The 24,842-nt window shown below is 35.1% G+C and overlaps 1 protein-coding gene across 5 annotated transcripts in view; it reads right to left on the bottom strand.

Moving 5' to 3' along the window:
• The window catches only part of ADAMTS6 (ADAM metallopeptidase with thrombospondin type 1 motif 6), a 429,734-nt gene that overhangs the window by 324,058 nt on the left and 80,834 nt on the right, over positions 1-24,842 (bottom strand). For all 5 annotated transcript variants that reach the window (XR_009491879.1, XR_009491881.1, XR_009491880.1 and 2 more), the window contains exon 7: positions 1,471-1,514. Coding sequence is in view for 1 of the 5 variants with exons in the window: in NM_001193016.1 (NP_001179945.1) it covers positions 1,471-1,514 (44 nt within the window). In the remaining 4 variants the exon portion in view is untranslated. The remainder of the gene's footprint in view (positions 1-1,470; positions 1,515-24,842) is intronic.

Here is a 24,842-nt window from a genome sequence, read left to right as displayed (position 1 = left end):
GGCTTATAGAATTTGCACAATAATGGAGGGAATAAGTTAAACTGTATAGATAATTTCTACATTAAATAATACCAGTTCATTTCTACAGTAAACACCCTTATATTTCCTTAAGTGACTTTAACAATATCCTTGCAGCATAAGGGCAGATATTACTCTTAACTTCAAAGATAAGGAAATTGAAGAACAAAGAGCTAAATAAACTGTAAAAGGTAATGCACTAAAACTGTCAAAGCCAGTGGTTGGTTTTTAGCTCAGGTTCCTTTCCTTCGGATTATTGTTGGTCTTGTTAACATAAAACACTATGAAGAAAACCTTTCTGATGTGAACTTTCTCAGAAAAAAGCTCTTTCTCTGTTATGATTTTAACTAGCAAACTTCTCCACCATAATACCTGTCATTGGCAAACTGGGATTTCTTCTTTCACCATAAATCCTGAGGGAAATGGCTTGAGGGAAATGGTGAAGGAGAAGCCTGGGAAGGCAGGTAAAATCATCAAGAGAAATTTTAATTTCTAAAGGGGTATTCAACTGACCTCCTCAGGAAGTGGGGTTAATACCTTTTCTCCCACCTCTACTTTAAATTTGATCTTCTCAAAATTCTCATGAAGTGCATAGGAACAGATTTATAACTATTCCTTTACAGATAAGAAAAGTGAGACTTGTCAGAGAATCTAGAGAATTCACCTTCAGTTGCTTAACTTCTAGGTCTGTAAAAAGTCACTATGACACTAGGGAAAAAAAAAAACATAAAAAAGGCTCCTTTTTTACTTAAAATAATTCTAGTTGCTTAACAATTTAGTTGACTTGAAAGCTACCATTTTCCCTCATTTGTATTTGCAGTTAACATTTAACCACTATGAAGTTACGCTCTGCAACAATGCATAATTTTTTAAATTGTAGACTAGTATAGAACTGCCTTTAAAATGTGATATTTAGGAAGAACAAGGAAGATAATTCTGCTCTCTCTCCAAGTCTGGCTGTAATATTTTAAAAAATTGGATTTTTTTTCTGTACAGATAATAAAATTTTCCAATAATATCTTAATTTATGAGGACACAATCTTTCCACAAATTTGGACCAAAAGAAGTACTGTTCTTAATGTCTCTGCATGAAGTATCTCCCAAGTTTCTTTTTCCTTTCCTTTCCTGAGATTTGAAGGTGCTTTAATTTGCCCTCAAACTCTCAGTATTTTTGGAAAATACATTACAGAGATGGATTATATGAAAATGAGTGGTAACTTTTGATTTAGTATTACTGTGTGATGATTTTGAAACACCTTCTAATTTGTTTTTAATCATCATTCTACTTGTTTCCTAATCAGTGACATATCCACAAAGGTCAGGTTTAATACTTTATAGGAATAATTTCAGATGTGCCAGAAACGAAAATTACCAAATTAATAATGATTAAAAAGTAAAACTATTGGACCAAAAAGACAATCTGAACTATCCTCCCTTTATAAAAAAACTTACCCAGTGTTCCACAGGGCTTATTTTTATAAGTGCAGATATCATATCTATAGAGGAGAAAAAAGAGAAATGAAATTTGTAATCTGATCAAATTTTTTAAATGTTTTGTATATTCATCACATTTCTTTCATGGAGCTTTGGTTGTCAGACCACAATCAGTGCAATTATAAGCAGCCAGCTGGAGTGTCGGCATTTTCAGCACTCTGGGGGACACGCCGGCTGTACTACACTCACAGCCTCTGGCTGCAAGCCAATGGGACACCTGCCAGTAAGAAAGAAAGGTTAAAGTGGATTTCTGTAATTGCAAGTTCCATAAAACCATCTACCATACTGTTTTGAAGCTAGAATAGCTTGTCTGCAGAATGCTACTGCTTCTACAAAAAGCAAACGGGTGGCTTTTTATTCCCAATATCTTTTGGACCTGCTGGAACATTTTTTTTTATTATAGCCACAGACGGTATTTTATACTTCTGAGCTATAAGCAATATTTGGAATTCCTTCAACTCTAACACAGGTTCTTGTTTAAAAAAAAAATAGGGCAAAACAACAATGGGAATAAAATTGATATCATATAGTTTTCCTAGTTGTATATCAAAGAACTAAAAAAATTGCTCAAAAGAAAGCTTTCCTAATGTTGGTCACTTATTCCAATGCTGTACTACATTAAAACTCAGTATAAAAAATGGAATCCATAACACTCCATATTTTAATGTATATTACATTTAGAATGCTAAATCAATATTGATTCAAACATTTAAGTACTTTTATAATACCTTTTTAATCTAATCTCTAAAATCAAAAGTATTCAAACTACTAAAGTGAAAATAAAAAACAAAGTTAAAAAGACTGAACATTTTTGTTTGCCTACAATTTATACTAGAAAGGAAAAGCTTTTTTGGAAAAAAGAATAAACTTTCACCAACTCCAGGAAAATCTACGTTGGAAAAGTTTTTTTTTTTTTTTTTTTATTGTATATAAATGGTTAGTCCATATCACTTGAAGAAGGGGTTAATAATCAATCTCATTCTTGTTCATCAGATCAAAATGTATTTTCAAGAAACAAATATTATACTGTTGCTTATTTCATTAAAATCCCTGAAGATTCCTTTTGCCTACTTTTGAATTTCAAAATCTTGATCTCGATGACTTTATATTTGAGAAAAGGGATTTCTTCTCTTGCATAACTTTATCTTCTGACCATTCACACATTCACGCCCTCTCTTTTCCTGTAATTAGTAAACCACAGGATTGCAGCATCTGGTACACTCCTAAATATAAGATAGATACCAGTATCTAGTACACTCTTGAATATATATTCTGGGTGTCACAATCAATTTATCTTGTGATTATATGTGTAATGCCTATGACATCACATAGACACCACCCAAACCAGCAATCTTCAACATAACATAAACAGACCTCTCATTGGTAATGCAAATACAAATGCATTACCTATTAAACGGAGCCTATTTCCAAATCATTAATTTCCATTTGTACCCCTACCTAAAGTTGATTTGCTGAAAATGCATCTGCAAGTCACCAATATTCTGTCCCTCTTTCACTTTTCATAATCAGCCTGTCTCTACTTTATAAAAAAAAAGAAAGCATACTTCTCACCCATCCCAAACCTTGTCACCATGCATTGTTCCCCTGGGGATAAAAGTCTCCAGAGCATAATGCAAGTGGATAATTCAAGAATGCATTGGTCCTAGAAGATAATCCTTTATGTGAAAAGCAAGAAAAACTGAAGAGGATGATGCTTGCTTCATCCTGGGAAGATCCTGTGTCTGTCAGTCTATCTGACTGTTTATAAGTAAATCTATCTATTTCATAATTAGAATTCAGAATTGAGATGGTTGTCATGGAGTGTATTAACAGGCTGATTTGATCTAAAAAATAAAGACACCAAAGTCTGATTTAGCTAAGTAATTTGGAAGCTAGGAATGATGTAGCCAATTAGATTTTATGTAGACATTTTTTCATGACAATGAAGTAGGCACCTCCAAAGTTTTGAAAAAATTTACTTGAAGCATTTACACAATATATGTTTTTAGCTATAGTCTCTGTAGCTACTTAAACTTGCAATTAAAAGTATTTTAGATTTAAAATTTGCAAAGTGGTACATCATTTCTCAAAATTATTTTAGGGATCAAATTGAGCAAAAAATTTGAAAACCACAGACAAACACAACTTATATTTCCACCTCTTAGCAGTCCTTTCTTATCTTCTTTTCTTGCCCTCATTTTGCCTATACCCTTTATATTACACTTGATGAATATTATTTCATTCTGTCATGACTGCAAAAATACTTACACAAAGGCTAAAGACACCAATAATAAAAACTAAAGCATCCTAGACTAAGATATTTCTATTTGCATTTTCTTCAGCTTTCTCCAGTCCTTTAGTATCTCTATAGAATTTTTCTATAAGCCATTCTATAGAGAAAAGACATCATTTCTTATTGGGTTCTTCATTCAATTCATACTCTATCCTTCTCTGTTCTATACTCACAGAGAACAATTATGACCTATGCTTCACCTATAATATCAAGTACTAAAAGCAACATTTTTACATTCATTCTTTTATATACAGATGTACTGAGTACCTATCATGTGCCAGGTATAGTGCTATATACTTGAACCTAAAGATGAACAAGGAAGGTATAGTTTATTTGGGAAAAGACACATAAGCAGATAAGCTACAAAATGCTAAAAGATGATTAAATAAATGTTAAAGAGCTAAACTTACACATAATAGAGCTAATACTTGCTAGCTATTATAATTAAGATTATTGTCACAATCAAGTTATAAACAAAATACTGTGGAAATACAGATGAAGGAATGATTCCATAATAGAAAACTAGGAAACGGATGCATATAGAACATAACATCCGAAATGGATTTCAAAGATCTAGCCAGATAAAATAGAAAAGTAAATGCATTCTAGGTAGATAACAAAATAGTCAAAAAGGCAGAGTTTGGAAAGGGTATGGCATATGCACGGAGAAGGCAATGGCACCCCACTCCAGTACTCTTGCCTAGAAAATCCCATGAACAGAGGAGCCTGGAAGGCTGCAGTCCATGGGGTCGCTGAGGGTCGGACACGACTGAGCGACTTCACTTTCACTTTTCACTTTTCACTTTCACGCATTGGAGAAGGAAATGGCAACCCACTCCAGTGTTCTTGCCTGGAGAATCTCAGGGACGGGGGAGCCTGGTGGGCTGCCATCTATGGGGTCGCAAAGAGTCAGACACGACTGAAGCGACTTAGCAGCAGCAGCAGCAGCAGCATGGCATGTGCAGGGAACCATGAAAAATTCAGAGAGACTGAAACACCCAAAGTATAGGGTAAATATCAGAATACGAATTTGGGGAGTTGTTGTGGGAAGGAAACATTATTAAATACTCTGAATGCCAAACAGATTTTTTTTTTCCTATAAGCAAAAGAAACTTAAAATAAGTTTGCACAATAGGAAATATTTTTAAGTATGTTTATATGAATGTGTATACAGATTAAGTTTGCATACAGATAAGTGTGGAAGGTAAATGGTGGGTATCTGAGAGTGGGAGGTAATAGAGTGGGGAGAATATAATGATTTTTACTCTTTTTACTATGTGCGTGTTTGTTGCTCAGTCGTGTCCAACTCTTTGCAACCGCACAGTCTGTAGCCCTGTCCATGGAATTCTCCAGGCAAGAATACTAGAGTGGATTGCCATTCCCTTCTCCAGAGGAACTTTCCAACCCAGGGATCAAACTCTGGTCTTCTGCCTTACAGGCAGATTCTTTACCGTTTGAGCTACAGGAAAGTCTCCTAAAAAAAAAAAAAAAAAAAAAAAATGAAGCCTTAGCACCCGAACAGGGACATGAACCCTGGACCCTCAGATTAAAAGTCTGATGCTCCAACGACTGAACTATCCAGGCAATGTATACTCTATTACATCCTCCCTCACTGTTAGTCGCTCAGTCATGTCTGACGCTTTGCAACCCCATGGACTGTAGCCCTTTGGGCTCCTCAGTCCATGGAAATTCCAGGCAAGAACAGTGGAGTGGGTTGCCACTCTCTTCTCCAAAGATCTGCCTGACCCAAGGATTGAACCTGGGTATCCCTCACTGCAGGCAGATTTCTTTACTGTCTGAGACACCAGGGAAGCCTAACAAGTTTTTGTTTAGCCAAGATTTAATCAGAAAGCATTTTGGCTATACGGGCCTCTGATTATCAACACAAGAGATAACTGATAACTAGCCTAATTAATATTTAATACATGTTACCTGCCTCCTTAGAAACCTGTATGTAGGACAAAAAGTAACAGGTAGAACCAGACATGGAACAATGAACAGGTTCAAAATTGGGGAAGGAGTATATCAAGGCTGTATATTGTCATCCTGCTTATTTAACTTATATCCAGAGTACCTTATTTGAAATGCTGGGCTAGATGAATCACAAGCTGGAATCAAGATTGCCAGGAAAAATATCAATAACCTCAGATATGCAGATGATACTACTTTAATGGCAGAAAGTGAAGAGGAACTAAAAGCCTTTTAATGAAAGTGAAAGAGGAGAGTGGAAAAGCTGGCTAAAAACTCAACATTCAAAACACTAAGATCATGGCATCCAGTCCTATTACATCATGGCAAATAGATCAGGAAAATGTGGAAACAGTGTCAGATTTCATTTTCTTGGGCTCCAGAATCAATGCAGATGGTGACTGCAGGCATAAAATTAAAAGACACTTGCTCCTTGAAAGAATAGCTATGTCAAACCTAGATACTGGTGAAATGTATGGAGAGAGTAACATGGAAACTTACATTACCATATGCAAAACAGATAGCCAATGGGAATTTGTTGTATGACACAGGGAACTCAAACAGGGGTTTTGTATTGATGAGATAAAGATGGAAATGGGAGGGAGGGGACATATGTATATCTATGGCTGATTGATGTTGATCTTTGACAGAAAACAACAAAATTCTTTAAAGCAATTATCCTTAAATTAAAAAAAAAATTTTTTTTTAAAGAAACCTGGACAGTGTTTTAAAAAGCAGAGACATCACTTTGCTGACAAAGGTCCATATAGTCAAAGCTATGGTTTTTCCAGTAGTCACATATGGATGTGATAGTTGGACCATAAAGAAGGCTGAGAGCCAAAGAATTGACGCTTTCAAACTGTGGTGCTGGAGAAGACTCTTGAGGGTCCCCTGGACTGTAAGGAGATCAAACCAGTCAATCCTAAAGGAAATAAACCCTGAATATCCATTGGAAGGACTGATGCTGAAACTGAAGCTCCACTACTCTGGCCACTTGATGCAAAGAGCTGACTCACTGGAATAGACCCTGATGCTGCGAAAAACTGAGGGCAAGAGGAGAAAGGGCTGGATGACATCACTGATTCAATGGACATGAATCTGAGGAAATTCATGGAGATAGTGATGGAGACAGAAGCCTGGCATGCTACAGTTCATGAGGTCACAATGAGTCGGACATGACTTAGCAACTGAAAAGCAACAACAAATGCTGAAAATGTGTTTTTCATTGGAAAAAAAAAAATTAATGATGCTCCAGATCTGTAGATTGGCCGAAAGATCGCAGAAGTACTCTACTACTCTTCATGAACACTTACAATAATTCAGCAAATTTTGCAGGCTATACACTAGGGTAAAGATTCTAAGATTTGTCTTGTGTGTCCACTCAGTGGTTTGAGTATTACAGTGCTAACTGACAACTCTAAGAGTAATAGAATTCTGCCCCTAAAATATGTTCATGCACACATGCAATTCGTTTTTTTCACACAAAGAGTACCAAAACAACAGCTGAAATGTCATCCAACATATAACACAAGGAGTATGACCTAGTTTTTTACTCCTTGCTTACTTTATAAATATTTGTATGCTTAATGAAATTTGATCTAAAACTTCCCTTCATTACAGTTGACACCATACACTCACCTGTACAGATATGCTTGATCATATTAGCTTAGGTCAGTCTGACAATAAAAATTCCTGGCTGATGGAAGGAAGGGGTGATAAAGTAACACAAAAATAATACTCTCAGCACCCTTATCAATCTCTAATTAATCTTGACCAATCCAAATATGGCAGGAGTCCCCAAACTTGGGCCTTTGTCTAAACTACAGGCTAGGCTAAGAAATACACTGAAGTCCTAAGTTGTGAGAGAAAAGTTGAAATACAATGAGAAAAGATTTTCCAGATACTGAATTTAAATAGAAAAATCGCACTTTTTCACTATGGTACTTTTTTCTTTGTTTTCTTTTCATGAAAGAATAATAAAGGGCTCAATCAGGACAGGTGAAAAAGAGCTAAGAAAAGTGATCAAAAGGATTCTAGATAAAGCCAGATACCTAAAAGGAAATCAGGGATCTTTTTGAATGAGTAGATGAATGCATACATTGTCATTTCCTTACCCTCAACTCATCAGGGTGAATTGACTGACCAAGATCAAAACCAGAGTTAGCTAAATATCTGTTACTATAACACTGGTATACTTTTCTGCTGTGGATACTTTAAACTGTTTAATCTCCTAATCACTTTGGCTAGACAGGGCTATCAGAGGAAACTGACCAAAACATACCATGAAGCTCCACTTTAAGATCTGTACAATATAGCACTAGCTTACAATGATGTAATACCTGGGTGGGTTCTTCAGAACTTTCTTCAAAAACTACTTTCCATTCTTATGCAAGTGAAACAATCATTGCAAAGAAGCATTCCTTCCAGTGATTTACTTTTGAAAGTGAAATGAATCAAAATCTAAACCTTGAGACTCATTTGTTTAATACCAAATCACAGACTAACTTCCAAACAGAATGTCCTATGTACTGTGCTGTCTCATTTTGTTCTCTTAGATGTGGTGGCAAAAGCCAAGTGATGGTGACACAGCACTTTTCAGCTTTCTTTTCATGTTCTAAGGCTCATTATAAAAAAATGGCCTCAGTTCTAAAACAATTGTAATAAAATGAGAAAAATTATTTTAATCTAATATATTTGAGAACCTGGGAATTCCAAGGTCAAGGTGGCTGCAGATTCACTGTCTGGTGAGAGCCCGCTTTCTAGCTTGTACACACTGTGTGCACAGGACCTTTCATTGGTGCTTGCTCTCATGAAGAGACAGAGAGCTCTGTGTCTCTTCCTCTTCTAATAAGGGCACTAATGACCTCATGATCTCAACTAAACCTAATTACTTCACAAAGGCTCCACCTTCAAATATCATCATACTGGGGATTAGGACTTAAACACTGGAATGGGGGGTGTGGTTCGGTGGCTCAGTTGTGTCTGACTCTGCGACCCCATGGACATGGACTACAGCACTCCAGGGGGGGATATACATTCAGTCCATAACATTTCACTCCTATCCCCCAAATTTATGTCCTTCTCATGTCCAAATATGTTCATTCTATCACAGCAACCTCAAAAGTCTAATGCCTTCCAGTATCAACTTTAAAGTCCAGAGTCTTACCTAAGTATCGGCTAAATCAGATACGGGTAAGACTCTAGGCATAATTCATCCTGAGGCAAAATTCCTTTTTAGTTGTGAACTTTTGAAATCAGAAAAGTTATGTGTTTCCAAATGGAGGGACAGGCATAGAATAGATGTTCTTCTTCCAAAAGGTAGAAATTAGAATGAAGAAGGGGGTGATGGGTCCCTAGTAAGTCTAAAATGTAGCAAGCAAATGCTATTAGACCTTAAGGCTTGAGGATAATGCTCTCTGATATGCTGTTCTCCCTTCTAGAACCACTGGGGTGGTGGTATCATCCCATGGCTTCCTGAGGTGGCCTCACCCCTTCAGCTTGGCAGAGTGTTGCCCACTTGGCTTCACCCACTCAGCTTTCTGTGAGAGCCCTCCCATGCAGCTCTGCAGGGCAAAGCCTTGGCCTTTGAAACCAGGTAAAGCCAGTCTTGCTTCCCAGGCTGCACAGTCTGGGCCTGTGGTGGGAGTAGTAGCCCTGCTGGTCTCTGAATTGTCTTTAAGGTCTTCCCTTTTCTTGAAGGATAATTCACATTCACAGCTTTCTTTCATTCCATCCTGTTTATTTTCTGTTTCCTTTTGTCCCAGCTGGCAATTTTTTCCTAGTATAATCCCATTTCTATTCCTGACTGTTTAGATGGCTGAAGAGGTCTGTAGCTCATAACCACACTACTCTCCTTGTCAAATGGTTCAGTCAGCCACACACTTAGTGTTCTCTTTGAACACATTTCCTCACTTTTTGCAATTTGGACAGGATGAGGATTTTCCAAATCTTGAAGTCCAGATTCTTTTCTGTTTAATAATTCCTTCTTCATGTCTCTCTTCTTATATTTTATTTTAAGCAATCAGGAGCAACTAAGGCACTCCTTCAATGCTTTGCTTAGAAATCTTCTCAGCTAAATATCCAATTTCTTTTCTCACAAGTTCTACCTTCTACAAAACACTAGAACACAAACATAATTTGGCCAAGCTTTTTTGCCACTTTATGACAAGTTTCAGTAAGATTCACCTTTTCTCCATTGTCCAATAACCCTCACTTCTGACAGAGACATCACCAAAATGGTCTTTCCATCCATATTTTTATCAACATTCTGCTCACGATTGTATATATTCTAAGAACACTGAAGCTTTCTCTGTAACTAACTCTCCTCCTTTTATGACCTCTCACCAGAATCACCTTTAAAAGCCCCTTCATAGCAACTAAGCTTCTTCTAACAGGCACCTTAAAACTTTTTCAGTCTTTACACACTACCCAGTTTTAAACCTACCCCACTTCTCAGTGCCAACTGCTGAATTAGTCAGCTTGGGCTGTGTAATAAAATACCAGAGACTGAGTGGCTTTATCAACAAATATTTATTTCTCATATTTCTGGAGCTAGCAAGTCCAAGATCAAGGGGCTTGCAGATCCTAGGTCTGGTGAAGGACCTCTTACCAACTCGCAGACAGCCACCTCTTTACTATATCTGGACATGGCAGAGAGAGAGGGGGGACTCTGGTATTGCCATCTTATAAGGGCACCAATTTCATCATGGGGGCTCTACCCTCAAAACCTCATCTAATCTAATTACTTCCTAAAGGTCTTACCTCCTAATACTATAACCCTGGGGGTTAAGATGATGAAATATGTATTTTAGGGGACCACATTCAGTCCACAACACTACTTTAAACAGCAAATTTGATTCAATTTGTGAACTTCACTTCATAAGTTATATTTTTCCCCAAGTTACATGTTTTATAATACTTATCTCTGTATCCAAACGACCTTAATTATCTTGGAAAAGTTACTTGCTAATATTTTTGAACTCCTAAAATGCAAGACAACCATATGTATATTATTTGATAAAGGGACATAATTATTATTATGTGAATACCTTATATATTAGTCCTCAAAGATTGTCATTTGTTTAATAAATATTAGACATATTTAGCTACTAATTCCTGTCTTATGTCAGAGGTTACCCATGTTTTTGCTCATGGGATGAAATAAAGATTTACCTTTAAGCTGTAAAACACAACTCTAGTTATTCACATTATAATATGAATTTTCCATTCAGTCTACTAGGATTTTTCTATTGGGAAGCATAAAGATAGTTAGCAAACAATGATTTTGCAAAACAGTCTCCAAACTATTATAGCAAAATGTTGATCAACCTGACAAGATTGAAACTTTCATATGTAAGTTATAAAAGGCCTACCAACACAGGATTTTCATTACTTTACAATAACCAGTAGCCTCAATTCAAAAGATTATCATTTTGGCCCTTCAGGTCTATCCTCAATAGCATTTCAATCTTTCTACATCTCCTGGTTAACTAACAAATTTTCTCCTTGATTGTTTTGTCATTAAATCATGATATATAATTTTCCATGAATAAATTGCTTCTATATTTCTACTCATTCACAAAAATCAGTATATTGCATTGTTTGCATTCTGTCTGGTAGTTAACAATATATTTTGAGCATATTTTTATGTTAGTAAAGAAATATGCACATCATTTTAATGACTTTATCAAATTCTACTGTAACAAAATTTATTTAAACAATTTTCTATCATTGAAAATATAAATGGTTCCTAAGTTTTCGCTGATATAAACTTAACTGCAATGAACACCACTATGTTTTGGCACATTTATCTGATATTTTTTTTCATATTAAAATCCTAGAAAAGAAACACATTTAAGGATTATCATTCATATTGTAATGATCTCATCCTTGCTCACCTCAAAACCCTAGGTCTACCTCTGTCCCCTCTCTACAATCAAGTTGTACTTGTCTTCTTTTGGTTTCCTGAACATATCATATTTTCCCCCATTTCACGAACTCTGATCTTGCTCTTCCCTCTATTTGAAACACTTTTCAACCAACCTTACTCTCTTTGCTGGGTTACTCTTACTAATCTTTCAAATTCCTAGTAATGCAGTTCCTCAAGGAAGTCTCCCCTGACTAGACGAGTTTTCCCTAATCAGTACCTGTGGAACTGCCTAAATTTTTCCTTCATATCTTTCCATACCTTTTCCTTTCCATCAGACGGGTATTTTGATATGTATGTCTTCCCACTAAATTGCAATTTTTTTGAGATTAGAGACTAGACTGTTTGCTCACTACTGTATCCCAGTACCCAGCAAAAGGCCTGGCACATAATAGGTATTTAGTGTTTATAGAATTAATGTCCTCTAGAAAAATATCCCATTTTTGTGAACGTGTAGAAATATAGAAACAATTTATTCATGGTAAATAATATATCACTATTTAGAAAGAAAATCAAAGAGAAATTTTATTCATTTGTCAGTTTATGCTTCTGCAAGCATATTTCCCAATGCCCTTGGCACTAGTTAATGAGGCGAAAGTTATTTTAAGGTGCTAAAACAAAGTTAAATAATGAAGTTCTTGTGTGTTTGTCAGGGAAGCAGAATTTTTTTAAAGGTACATTTACCATAGCAATGCCTAGATAATGGAATAAGTTTGATTCATTTAAAAAATTATCTACTAAAAGATTCTCTCATAAATTTATAAAATTAACTCAGTTTTTGAACAAATATTTACTGAGTATTTACCATGTGTTGGGGTAGGGAAAAACATGGACAAGACTAACAAATTTCTCATCTGAAGAAGCTTAGAAGCTTTTCTAAGATCAGCAAAAGATTAATCAGGCATCACCAAAAAGAGCAAATCTTTTCACTCTTTTACATCAGTGGAGAACAATTTATTGGACTCAACTTTAGTCATTTTAGTTATTATTGTGTTCTACTTTTCCTTTATTTTTCAATAAGAAGTGGATAACGTTTTCTCAAGTTAGCTATATTCTTCCTTTGAGTTTCAACTCTACTCTTAACTCCTTAATTTATATGCTATGTATCTCTTGTTGGGGTGAATGCAAATATCTTTTATCCAACTCTACCTAATATATTATTATTATTATAATACCTAAAGCTTAGCTCTGCTCATACCATTCTCCCACTCAAAAACTCAATTGTCTCCAAAAAATCTAAACACTTTAGCTTGGAGTTCAAGACCCTCAAAAATCTCAATTTACCTTTCTACAACTACCTTTTACTTCTCCCTACATACGTCTTTTGTTTTAGCTAAATTTGACATGATATTCACCACTGTCTAAAAAGTGATAGGAATGTAAATTACTATAGCCATTATGGAGAACAATATGGAGGTTTCTTAAAAAACTAAAATTAGAGCTACCATATGACTCTGAAATCCCATTCCTGGCCATATATCCAGAGAAAAACATGATCCAAAAGAATATATGCACCCCAATGTTCATGGCAGCACTGTTTACAATAGCCAAGACATGGAAGCAAGCTAAATGTCCCTCCACAGAGGAATGGGTAAAGAAGATGTGGTACATATATACAATGGACTACTAATCAGCCATTAAAAAGAATGAGATAATGCCAATTGCAGCAACATGGATGGACCTAGAGATTGTCATACAGAGTGAAGCAAATCAGATAGAGAAGGAGAAATATCATATGACATTTCTCATATGTGGAATCTAAAAAGAAATGATACAAATGAACTTACAAAACAGAAAGAGACCCACAGACTTAGAGGATGAATTTATGCTTGCTGGGGGAAGGATGAGGGCAGGGACAGTTGGAGAGTTTTGTATGGACATGTACACACTGCTATATTTACAATGGATAACCACAAGGACCTACTGCATAGCACATGGAACTCGGCTCAGTGTTATGTGGCAGTCTGGATTGGACAAGAGTTTGGGGGAGAATGGATAAATATAAGCATATGGCTGAGTCCCTTCACTGTTCACTATCACAATATTGTTAATTGGCTATAGTTCACTACAAAATAAGTTTAAAAATATTTTTTAAAAGGCCCTCAATTTTCCTGTAACCCATACTTTGATGATGCAATATTCTCTCCCATTTATATAGTGTAATTCTAGAGATACTTTAAGCTCATTTCAAATATCTCATCCTATATTATGCCTGATGTGATCTATTCCTTATCTAATTATTACAGCATTCTTATGTTTTACATTGCTGCTTTACACCATAATTACTTCTATAAACTTCATTTTATTCCCAAATACTGTCATCAGTATTTAGGAATTATAATAAAATCTGCCCATCATTGTACCCCTCCAAAAAAAAGAGAGAGAGAAAGACAACAAAAGACAATAGTGATGAGAATTTAATGGATTTTTTATCCTTGGGATATTTATATTTATCACTGCAAAATTATTAAATGGTGCTCAGATTATGATTAAGCTTTTCATGTGATTTTAGCAACAAGGAAGAAAAATGCCATGTTAACTTGTACAGTTTAGTCCAGTCAGTCATATTTGTTACTGTAAATTAATAATAAATGGGGCATTTTTATTTTATATAGATCAGTTTCAAAAGTTTGGTTAATTGTGAGTAAATCTTTAAAAGTGGAATTGAATGCTGACAAAAATCAGCTTTTTAAATCTCCAAGGTTAAGCACCAGGTTCTAGAGTATCTAAATTCATCTAATTAATAAATGCCAGCCTGAGATATATACTTTCTTCTTTAGAAAGTAAATACAAATTTCAATATTCTCTTGCAGTTGTAAGGAGATCCAACCAGTCCATCCTAAAGGAGATCAGTCCTGGGTGTTTGCTGGAAGGACTGATGTTGAAGCTGAAACACTCCAATACTTTGGCCACCTCATGCGAAGAGCTGACTCATTTGAAAAGACCCTGATGCTGGGAAAGATTGAGGGTAGGAGGAGAAGGGGATGACAGAGGATGAGCTGGTTGGCTGGCATCACTGACTCAATGGACATGGATTTGGATGAACTCCGGGAGTTCTGATGGACAGGGAGGCCTGGCGTGCTGTGGTTCATGGGGTCGCAAAGAGTCGGACACAACTGAATGACTGAACTGAACTTGCATTTTCATGAACAAACACATCATTTCTTTCTTTCACTTTTTTTCTTGCTATGTGATATGTGGGATCTTAGTTCCACAACTAGTGCTGAATATACACCCCCAGTAGTAGGAGTGCACAGTCTTTGCCACTGGACCACTGGGGAAGTCCCTCACATCATATACTTTCAATACTAAAATATTTAAAATCATTATAGCACCTAGAACAAAAAAGGATAAGATTGCTGAATGAAAAAAAAAAGTTGGTTTTCTAAAAAATAAAATTTCTCTTTGGTTAGAAAATTAATTAGCTGCCTATAAAAAAAAATACCGCTTCCTTTAGTACTAAGAAAAAATTACTTTTTATATCAATTTAGAATGAAAATGCTTTATAAATAATGAAAAATGCATGTCCATTTTGTATTATTTATAATATAAGGACACTTTATACAAATAACTTTACATACTTACTACATCTAAAATGTTTTTTTCTTTCTATATTTTTACTGTAGCATCTTTTTGGTTTTATGGAACATGGTAGACCACAAGAGCTCTCTGCCTTAAAGTACATAGCTTATTTTGTCTTTTTCCTCAAAAACCTCAAAACCAAAGAAGCTATTTAAAGCAAAAAAGGAAAAGCATAATATACATGTAAAGCACTGCTCAATAGGGAGAAGAATTTTTCTGTTGTTAGTATGCGGATCTTTTATATCTAGCCACAGCAACCAATAGTCTAGTTCTGTCAGTAGTATAGTAGTTGATTTGCAAAGATAAACTAATCATTCCTCTCTTTTATTGATATTCACAATAAAACCAATGCACAGCTGTCATTTGTCTTTAGAAAGCATGGTCTAGTTAAAGAGAGTGGGCAAAGAGGTCATATTGACTATTCTGATTTAACAGAACGTTATATACTACACTGTTATTAACAGAATTGATTATAACTTGAATTATATTACCTCTATCAAGTCAATTAGAAACATTTTCCAAAAGATTGATCATAAGTCAGAATTAACTGTTAACTTTCCTTAGGGGAAAAAAAAAACAAAAAAACAAAAAACCAAAAAAATGCAGGCTTACCTAATGAGCTACTGTGATCATAAATGCCTCAAATGCCCTTTGATGTAATCAATAAGGATCTATAGTGTTCCAAAAGGTTTCACATATACCATACTCACTTATTATATATCATTCAATCTGTATAATTTTCCTCATATCTAATCTAAACCCTTCATGACACAGTTTAAATTGATTTCTTGTTTGACCTTCAGTGAAGATCGAGACAATCTGTTCTCCATACTTTAATGCATAAATTAAATACCTCTAAGTCATCTCTGGAATAATAAAAATCCCTGCTACTTTAAAATTTTTCTTTTAGGTTTCTTTTTCAACCCTTTAATTATCTTTGTGGTCCTCCTCTGAACTTCCTCCAAGTTCTCCATGTCCTTCTTTAGTGGTAGAGCCCAGAACCAGAAACAATGCTCTCAAAAAGTTCTGACCATGGCAAGTACAATGGGGAAATAATCTCAAGTTTCCCACATTTTTGATTCTTATTTATATGACCTTATAATGTGCTTGCTCTAACCACAACATTACATAATGTTAACCCATAATTGTTGACCCATAATAACCTTATTATTTCTTTACTACTGAGGGGCCTTTTAACTTTACTTAAATTCAGTTACTTATCCCTAGGAGTTCATGATATTTTTCATCTCTAACCACATTGCTTTATATCTGTCCCCTACATTATTTCATTATCCTAGTTTCTAATCTATATTCCAATTTACTAAATTATTTTAGTCTAACACTACTTTCTAACTCTGATATAGTAAGGTATTGACGTCTCTTGCCATATTTCTCTCCAATTTCAACTTCTAATATTTTATCAAGAATATTAAAATAAGTAATCATTATATGTCTGTAAGAGGGGATGAGGTGGTCTTAAAAAAAAAAAAAAGGAATGCCAGAATTCATCCTCTTAAAAAGTATGATCACAGAGATCTTGTCAAATTTGCTCCATCACCTTCAGGTCCCAGCCTTAAACTGTCCATCTCAGGAGCTAGAGGGTAGAATATATGATGGACCAAAATGCTTTCATAATTTCCAAAGGTCTCAAAGAGCTATGTTAAAATTTTTCCAATATAGTTTTCCCTATAGTTCCTTTTGCAGAAAACAATAAAAAGCTTTCAGGATCACAATACATTATAACTATTTGGGTTTCCTTGCTCTCTACTAGGCAGGCCTTCCATTCTGTCATTAACAGAACAAGATTTGTTTGAATAAGTTTACTAATATATACAAAAAAACCACAACACTTTCATAATGACCTTATTATACATAGAGCTATACCAGATAAAATACCAAGAAAATTAAACTGACCTGGTTTCCACTGGGTAGGAATTTATTACAATGGAAGTATACATAGCCAGATAAAATTCACCAAATCACCTATTGCTATCACACAGACATGAATTATATATTAAACACTGCTATCATCCATTGGAGAAGGAAATGGCAACCCACTCCAGTGTTCTTGCCTGGAGAATCCCAGGGACAGGGTAGCCTGGTGGGCTGCCATCTATGGGGTCGCACAGAGTCAGACACGACTGAAGTGACTTAGCAGCAGCAGCAGCTGTTGCTGAAGCTAAGTCGCTGCAGTCGTGTCCGACTCTGTGTAACCCCATAGACGGCAGCCCACCAGGCTACCCTGTCCCTGGGATCCGCCAGGCAAGAATATTGGAATAGGATTCCATTTCCTTCTCCAATGCATGAAAGTGAAAAGTGAAAGTGAAGTCGCTCAGTCGTGTCCGACTCTTTGCGACCCCATGGACTGTAGCCTACCAGCCTCCTCTGCCCATGGGATTTTCCAGGCAAGAGTAATGGAGTGGGTTGCCACTGCCTTCTCCATATTAAATACTGTTGAAGAGTATATGTACTTAAGAGATGAAAAACAAAGATTAGTACATAAATGCCATGAACAAAAATAATCATAGTGTTCTATGCTCTATCTGAACGCAGTTGTTCCACACAACTTTTAAAAATATAAAATGAGCACAAATATTGTCTTCTACAAAGTGCAAAAGCAAAAGACATTTAACTTTTCAGTTATAAACAAGAAACAAAGGTTAATTTATTGTTTAAATTTAAAATGATTATATTAGGAAGATGGGAATAAAGTCAGTGGTTTAAATCAATGAAGTTATTATCCATAAAAGAAGCAAATAAAAGAGAATATATAAAATTGACAAATCAAAAAGCTATCATAAAAATCATATTTTTTATAGACAGAGCACTAACTCTCAGAAGTAACAGCTGAGAAGGACTGGGACAAAAGACAATTATTTAGTACCACAGTAATACATTACTTTGGTGTAAACATTTTTCATCTCTTTATTAAAACTTAATCACAAATTCCAAATTTCACATCAGTAAAAACTGTATAATCTAAAAATAACAATAACTCTTTTACTGAAGATTATCAAGCAATTAACAATATTTTACTTTCTGCAGATTCCCTCTTAACTGAATTCACAAAGCATCCATTGAAAGACGATATTTTTAAAATTATAATGTAACTAATAGCAAGCTAGGAACCACCTTGAAATTTATTCTGAATATTCAACAAGGTTTCCTTGGAAGTTGCCAAACTAAAAAATTATTAGCCCTAATGCAGTTAAGATAAATGAAGTGTCAGGAAAGGTTCTGTGGCAAGTATGAAGGCCTGCTTGGCTGGTAAATTTTTTCTATCTGCCAATTTAAAGAATACTTCGCCTTTCTTCCAAAACCACTATTCTTTTAGTCTCGTGAGCACTGTAAAAGTAGTCAGCTTTTTTTTTTTAGAAGATGTATAAATCAAATTTGAAATCCCCAAAGTGCTCTTGCTGTTTTTTTTGCCAAATCTAGTATATCTTCTAGTATTTTCCTCTTGTTCTTTGCCCCTTATATTGCTTCCAAGACTAAAAATTTTTCTGAGCAAAAGTCCTAATGGCCACTTTTGTAGATTCATCATAACCCAAAAGGTGTGTCACAACGTAATGTGGTAATGTTCTGTCACAAAACAATGATACTGATGTGAATATGAATATAACATGAAAATGAATCACTGCATAAATAGTTAAAAGGTATAATGATAATGTTATGTAAAAACTATACAAAGAAAAGGCAATAATCAAAGGTGGATCATTTTTCAGAGACAAAGAGCAAAATTCTAGATTGCATAATAACTTCAAAATACCAAGATAGTTCAAAAATGTGTCTTTACTCAAAGTTTCAACTTCCATTATGAACTTATGCTGTATAGGATATGATTCTACTCTCACCAATTATGGCAAAAGGGCAACTGAACTGTGACATTCACATTTGGCATCAATGAACCAAGAAAAAAAGGTTTAACCAAAGTAAAGATAGTATTTTACTCATTGAAATCAAATGACTTCTCTAAATCCTTCTTTAGCCTGGCACCAAGCCGCATAGGTTTAAAATTAATAACTACTTGAGACATAAAACAAAGCCACCCTGGATAAACAGAACTGGGTTTACTCGATCCAAGGGAAATGAGTAAACAAGGAAATCAAACACCATCTCCAATGCATGGCCACAAGGATATTTCAATAAAACTATCAGTTTCAAATAGGTCTATGAACATTTTAATGATACTAACACTACATACTCTTCGGGTATGAGAGTATTTCATAAATATGTCTGGAGTAATATGCTGTCATAACATTAAACTATATATTTTAAGTCAGTTTCTTTCTTTTTTAAAGTTGCTCTCTTCCATCCCCTAATCTCATCATCACATTTCTAAATCCTAGTTCAAACACACACACCTTCAGACAACAAAGTGATGCTAAGAAACCATTCATGTAATATGAGATTTTTTTTTAATACCAGAGCTCCTACTTTTAGTAGACATATTTTTAGCTTACATTTAGCTTACATTTAAATAATTAAAAATGGATATACCTTTTTTCAGATTTTGTCAATATATTTCATACTTCCAATTCATCAATATGATATTTATTTTGCAAGCTTGATAGCCAGAAAAATAAATCACAAAAAATTAAAGCAAGGCCCATTTCAATAATAATTCACTGAAATAATCTCAGTTACAAATATTTTATCTTGAAAATAAAACATTTTTGTAGATCTCTTTCTAACTAGTGTTCTCAAAAAAGCTCTGATCTAGGCAAATAGGAGAACTACATCCTGTTCTTGATTGTGGTGTGTCAGTGAACCTTTCCACAACTATGTCAGATGAAGAGTGCTATTCTTTCCCTATTGTTTATCTCAAAAGCAGAGTCTATAATAATGGAAGACATGCAGTGTGAAAGCAAGAGCCAAACAACAGCATCCTACCTCTCAAGATCCAGAGGACAGCTGGCTAGCCCCAAAGAGCTATGCTTTTCAGTTCTTGTCTGAGAGAATGCATTTTGCACTTTTCCCTGTTTATTATTTAATATCTTTTCTTCATATATTTTTTCATCCCCGCCAAGGATGCCCCCTGTGTATGTCTCTTCTGATTAATCCAAGCCAATGATACCATACTAACCTTTATCACTTTGCTCAAATTCTATTTTGCTGGGAAATTGGAATTTATTAGATTTTAAGTTCCAAATATTGATGCAGCTGCTCCCTGAAATTTTAAGGGTATGGTAAAATTGTGTGTTTTGGAGAATGAAAAATAAAGGTGTTCAGCTTCCTACCTCTGCTTTCCTTCCATATCTGAACACACTTTTATTTAGCTTTCAGTTTTAAATGAAGATAACATACATTTTTCAGGAATGATAAAATTAATAATGAAATAGCCTCTAGTGCAGATTGGAAGGAACTAACCTGGTTTGGCATGGAGTTTGCTGTTGAGTATGGTAGCAATGAAAGTAAAGAAGAGTGTCAGATAATTAAATAATAATTAACAGAATTTATTGCACTCAAAACTATATATAAAACTACTCTGTGAGCTACATATTTATAGTCAATTAAACTACAATAAAGGAGGCAAGAATATCCAACAGAGAAAAGGCAGTTGCTTCAGTAAGTGATGCTGCAAAACTGGGCAGCTACATGCAAATGAGTGAAATTAGAACATTCTCTAACACCAAATATAAAAATAAACTCAAAATGGACTGGAAACCATAAAACTCCTAGAGAGAAACACAGGCAGAACACTACTTGACATAAATCATCACAATATCTTTTTGACCCAAAGGAAATAAAAAATTAGCAAACAGGACCTAATTAAACTTAAAAGCTCTTGTATAGCAAAGGAAACCATTGAGAAAACAAAAAGACAATCTACTGACTGGGAGAAAATATTTGCAAATGATATGACTGATAAGGAGTTACTGTCGAATATACATAAACAGCTTATGCAACTCAACATCAAAAAATGAACCACCTGATCAAAAAATGGGCAGAAGACCTGAACAGACATCTTCCCAAAGAGGAAATGGAGATGACAAACAAGTACATGAAAAGATACTCAACATCACTAATCATCAGTAACATGAAAATCAAAAGTATAATGAGATATCACCTCACACCTGTCAGAGAGGCTATTGTCATAAAGAACAAAAACAATAAATGCCCATGAGGATGTGGAGAAAAAGCAATCCTCATACTCTATTGGTGGGAATGTAAATTGGTGAAGCCTCTGTAAGAGGTGCAACCTCAGCAGGGAGGTTTCTCAAAAACTAGACAGCTCCCATATGACCCAGCAATTTCACTCCTGGATATATATCCAAAATAAACAAAAATACTAATTTGAAAAGATATATGCACCCCAACATTCACAGCAGCATTATTTACAATAGCCAAAATATGAAAGTAACCTAAGTGTCCATTAACAGATGAATGGATGAAGGAAATGTATTATATATGTGCTACACACACACACACACACACACACACACACACACACACAATGGAATACTATTCAGCCATAAAAAGAATTAAATGTTGCCATATGCAACAGCATGGAAGGACTTGAAGAGTATTGTGCTAAGTGAAATAAGTCAGACAGAGAAAGATATGGCACTATCATATTTGTAATTCAAAACCATTTTTGCTATTTCATTCACACATTGAGAAATTACTGTAACAATGCACTTTGAATAGTCCTTTGTCCCAGAGTTAAAGAGAATTAAGAGGAGAAAGACAGTATGTCATCAAAAGAATTCCAAATTTAACTATACAGTCCATGGAATTCTCTAGGCCAGAATACTGGAGTGGGTAGCCTTTCCCTTCTCCAGGGGATCTTCCCAACCAAGGGATCGAACCCAGGTATCCTGCATTGCAGGTGGATTCTTTACCAACTGAGCCACAAGGGAAGCCATTTTATCTACAGAAGCTGTTAAAATACAACCTTAATGCTGTGTCTCTTTTATTAAACGTTTCATATTTTTTAGTAGTTAGCCATGCTGGCCTCATATTCCTTTAAAGTAAGCTTTTGGAAGGTATTGATCATATCCTCTCTATGATGTAAGCTCTTCTAAGAACTTAGTGAAAACTATGAATCCTCACAAACAACTTGCAAATAAAGACTATAAAGTATGTAACCAGATAGCATAGCATCAACCTCCTTTGGGACCATCTAGTAGTGATTCATCAGATCCATGAATATGAATCCCATAGTGAAAACTAGAAGCTAGTTTAGACACAAAAACTATAGACTAGAGGAAAAAAAATTTCAGTAAGAGCAAGATGGCTTAAAATAGTTTATACAAACATGAAACTAGTTTTGTTTGGATTCCAAATTTGCAGTGAATTTATAAGCCATCCTGCTCCAAAATTCTTCTTTATAAGATGTACAATTATGTTGAATGCCTCAGTATTCCAAAGACACTCAAATAGCCACCACTGCCATCTACCTTAAAAAAAAATTGTTTTAAATATATACACAAATTTAGTACTCAAAGTTCAGTACCAATACCACTTCATAGAACTAGGCACCTCAGTTTCAACCTACAACTCCCAAATTGTTTCCGTTTCTACACCACTGCAACTAACAATCCTGCCAGACTGCACAAAACCATCCAGTGGTTTTGTCTGATGTGGAAAAACATCCATGAGGGACTAGGAGGTGCCACCAATTTCATGCCAGGATAAAGATCTACGTTGGTTGTGCTAGAAATTGGCGCCTTAACCAAATGCATCACCTTATTTCCATTCTCTATCTTTTTGAGCAAAAATTACTTTTACCATGGTAATTTTGTATTTATCACTCAAAAAACCTACTTTATATGAACTAATGGTAGTGTACCTGAAGGAATCATTCTGATAGATATTTGAAAGAGTGAATTTTTATAATGGTAAAACTTTAGAACACAGTGATCAATAGGCTATAAAAGGAGACTGTGATTGGCTAAAGAGAACAAGAAGTTAGCCTGTCAGAAGATCTGAGTTCTAGTTCTGGTGCTACCAGCTGCTGCTGCTGCTAAGTTGCTTCAGTCGTGTCCGACTCTGTGCGACCCCATAGACGGCAGCCCACCAGGCTCCTCTGTCCGTGGGATTTTCCAGGCAAGAGTACTGGAGTGGGGTGCCATTGCCTTCTCCGGGTGCTACCAGCATCTAGTTATATTCCCTTGACAAGTCACCTCACTGTGCCATAACTTTCTCATACTGGCTCTCTCAAGTTCATAGTATCCTGCCAGGAGAGCCAGATGAAATATTCTATATGCACAGAAAAGTACTTAATGAATATAATAAACTAGTGAATCAAAATTAATAAAAGGTAACTTCATTTTGTGTTTTTTTTAACCCAGAGAGAATTCTGTCAATGAATATTATTTATTCTCCAAAATATTTTCCAAGACTAAGTACTTTTCTTTTCTTTTTTTTTTTTTACTTTTCTAAGGCTGTTTCTCAAAAGATCAAATTATAAATCTAGAAAAGGAAACACTATTCAAATCATATTCTGTGGACATTTATATTAATTCAACAATAGAAAACAGAGCTTGAAGAGTATCCCACATGTTTCATAAGAAAGTTACCATAATACCAGGAATTACTGGACTCAATTCTTCTAATCACATATTTTATTTTTCTCTAGCTAACTTTTTCTTCAATTCAGAGGAGATTTGCCTTCAGTTGAGGAAGAAACAAGTTGAGGAAGAGACAAAGCCCAGTCTACACATTTCACTCCAGGAAATAAGTCATTCATAAATGTGATTTTAAAACCAAAGATAATTATCCTGTTTCAGTAGAAAACTTTTTATAAAAGGAGTATTTTAAATATCACTGAATAAAAATAATTTCTTTCCAAAAATATGACATCACAGAATGCAGAGGAATACAGAACAAATACCAGTTATCAAAAATCCAGCAGGTAAAATTAAAACAACTAGCATTTTCCCATAATTTTATATAATACCTAAAATTCCAGATATACCCAAAACAATGCAGGAGCCTATCAAGATTTCTGATGCATCAGGTATTAAATTATATTCAAAGTAATTCTCATACAAGTATTTATTGTAGCCTAGTTTTATGAATACATATTAATCCATGGATACATACATGCACGCGTATGTGTTCTGTCGCTCAGTAATGTCTGACTCTTTGTGGTTCCATGGACTGTAGTCCACCAGGCTTCTCAGTCCATGGAATTCTACAGGCAAGATACTGGAGTGGGTGCCATTTCCTACTCCAGGAGGTCTTCCTGACCCAGGGATCAAAGCTGCATCTCTTGCATCTCCTGGATTAGCAGGAGGATTCTCTACCAACTGCGCCATCTGGGAAGTTCCCAGTGCATGGAAAAAATATAATTCTCATATAAATAAAATACCAAATACTCCATCTTTTTGAAGAAAGAAATAGAGAATACTCTAGCATGCTACTGATGTAATAGGCAATTCAAATAGAAGAAGCACTTAAAGTGCTTCAGTTACTGGTTTCCCAGTTTTCCTACTTGTAAGTCAATATAAGATACAAAGATAGTAATCAATGCCAAAAAGGTTGTAGCAAGAACTTCAACTTCTTTTATGGTAGCAAAATTACATATCCTTTATGCCCAGACAGCAAAAAATG

This window comes from Bos taurus, chromosome 20 (assembly GCF_002263795.3).
Source record: "Bos taurus isolate L1 Dominette 01449 registration number 42190680 breed Hereford chromosome 20, ARS-UCD2.0, whole genome shotgun sequence".
NCBI classification, from domain to species: Eukaryota; Metazoa; Chordata; class Mammalia; order Artiodactyla; family Bovidae; genus Bos; species Bos taurus.
The sequence above is the reverse complement of the archived record's forward strand: the minus strand, read 5'-3'. Positions and strand labels throughout refer to the sequence as shown.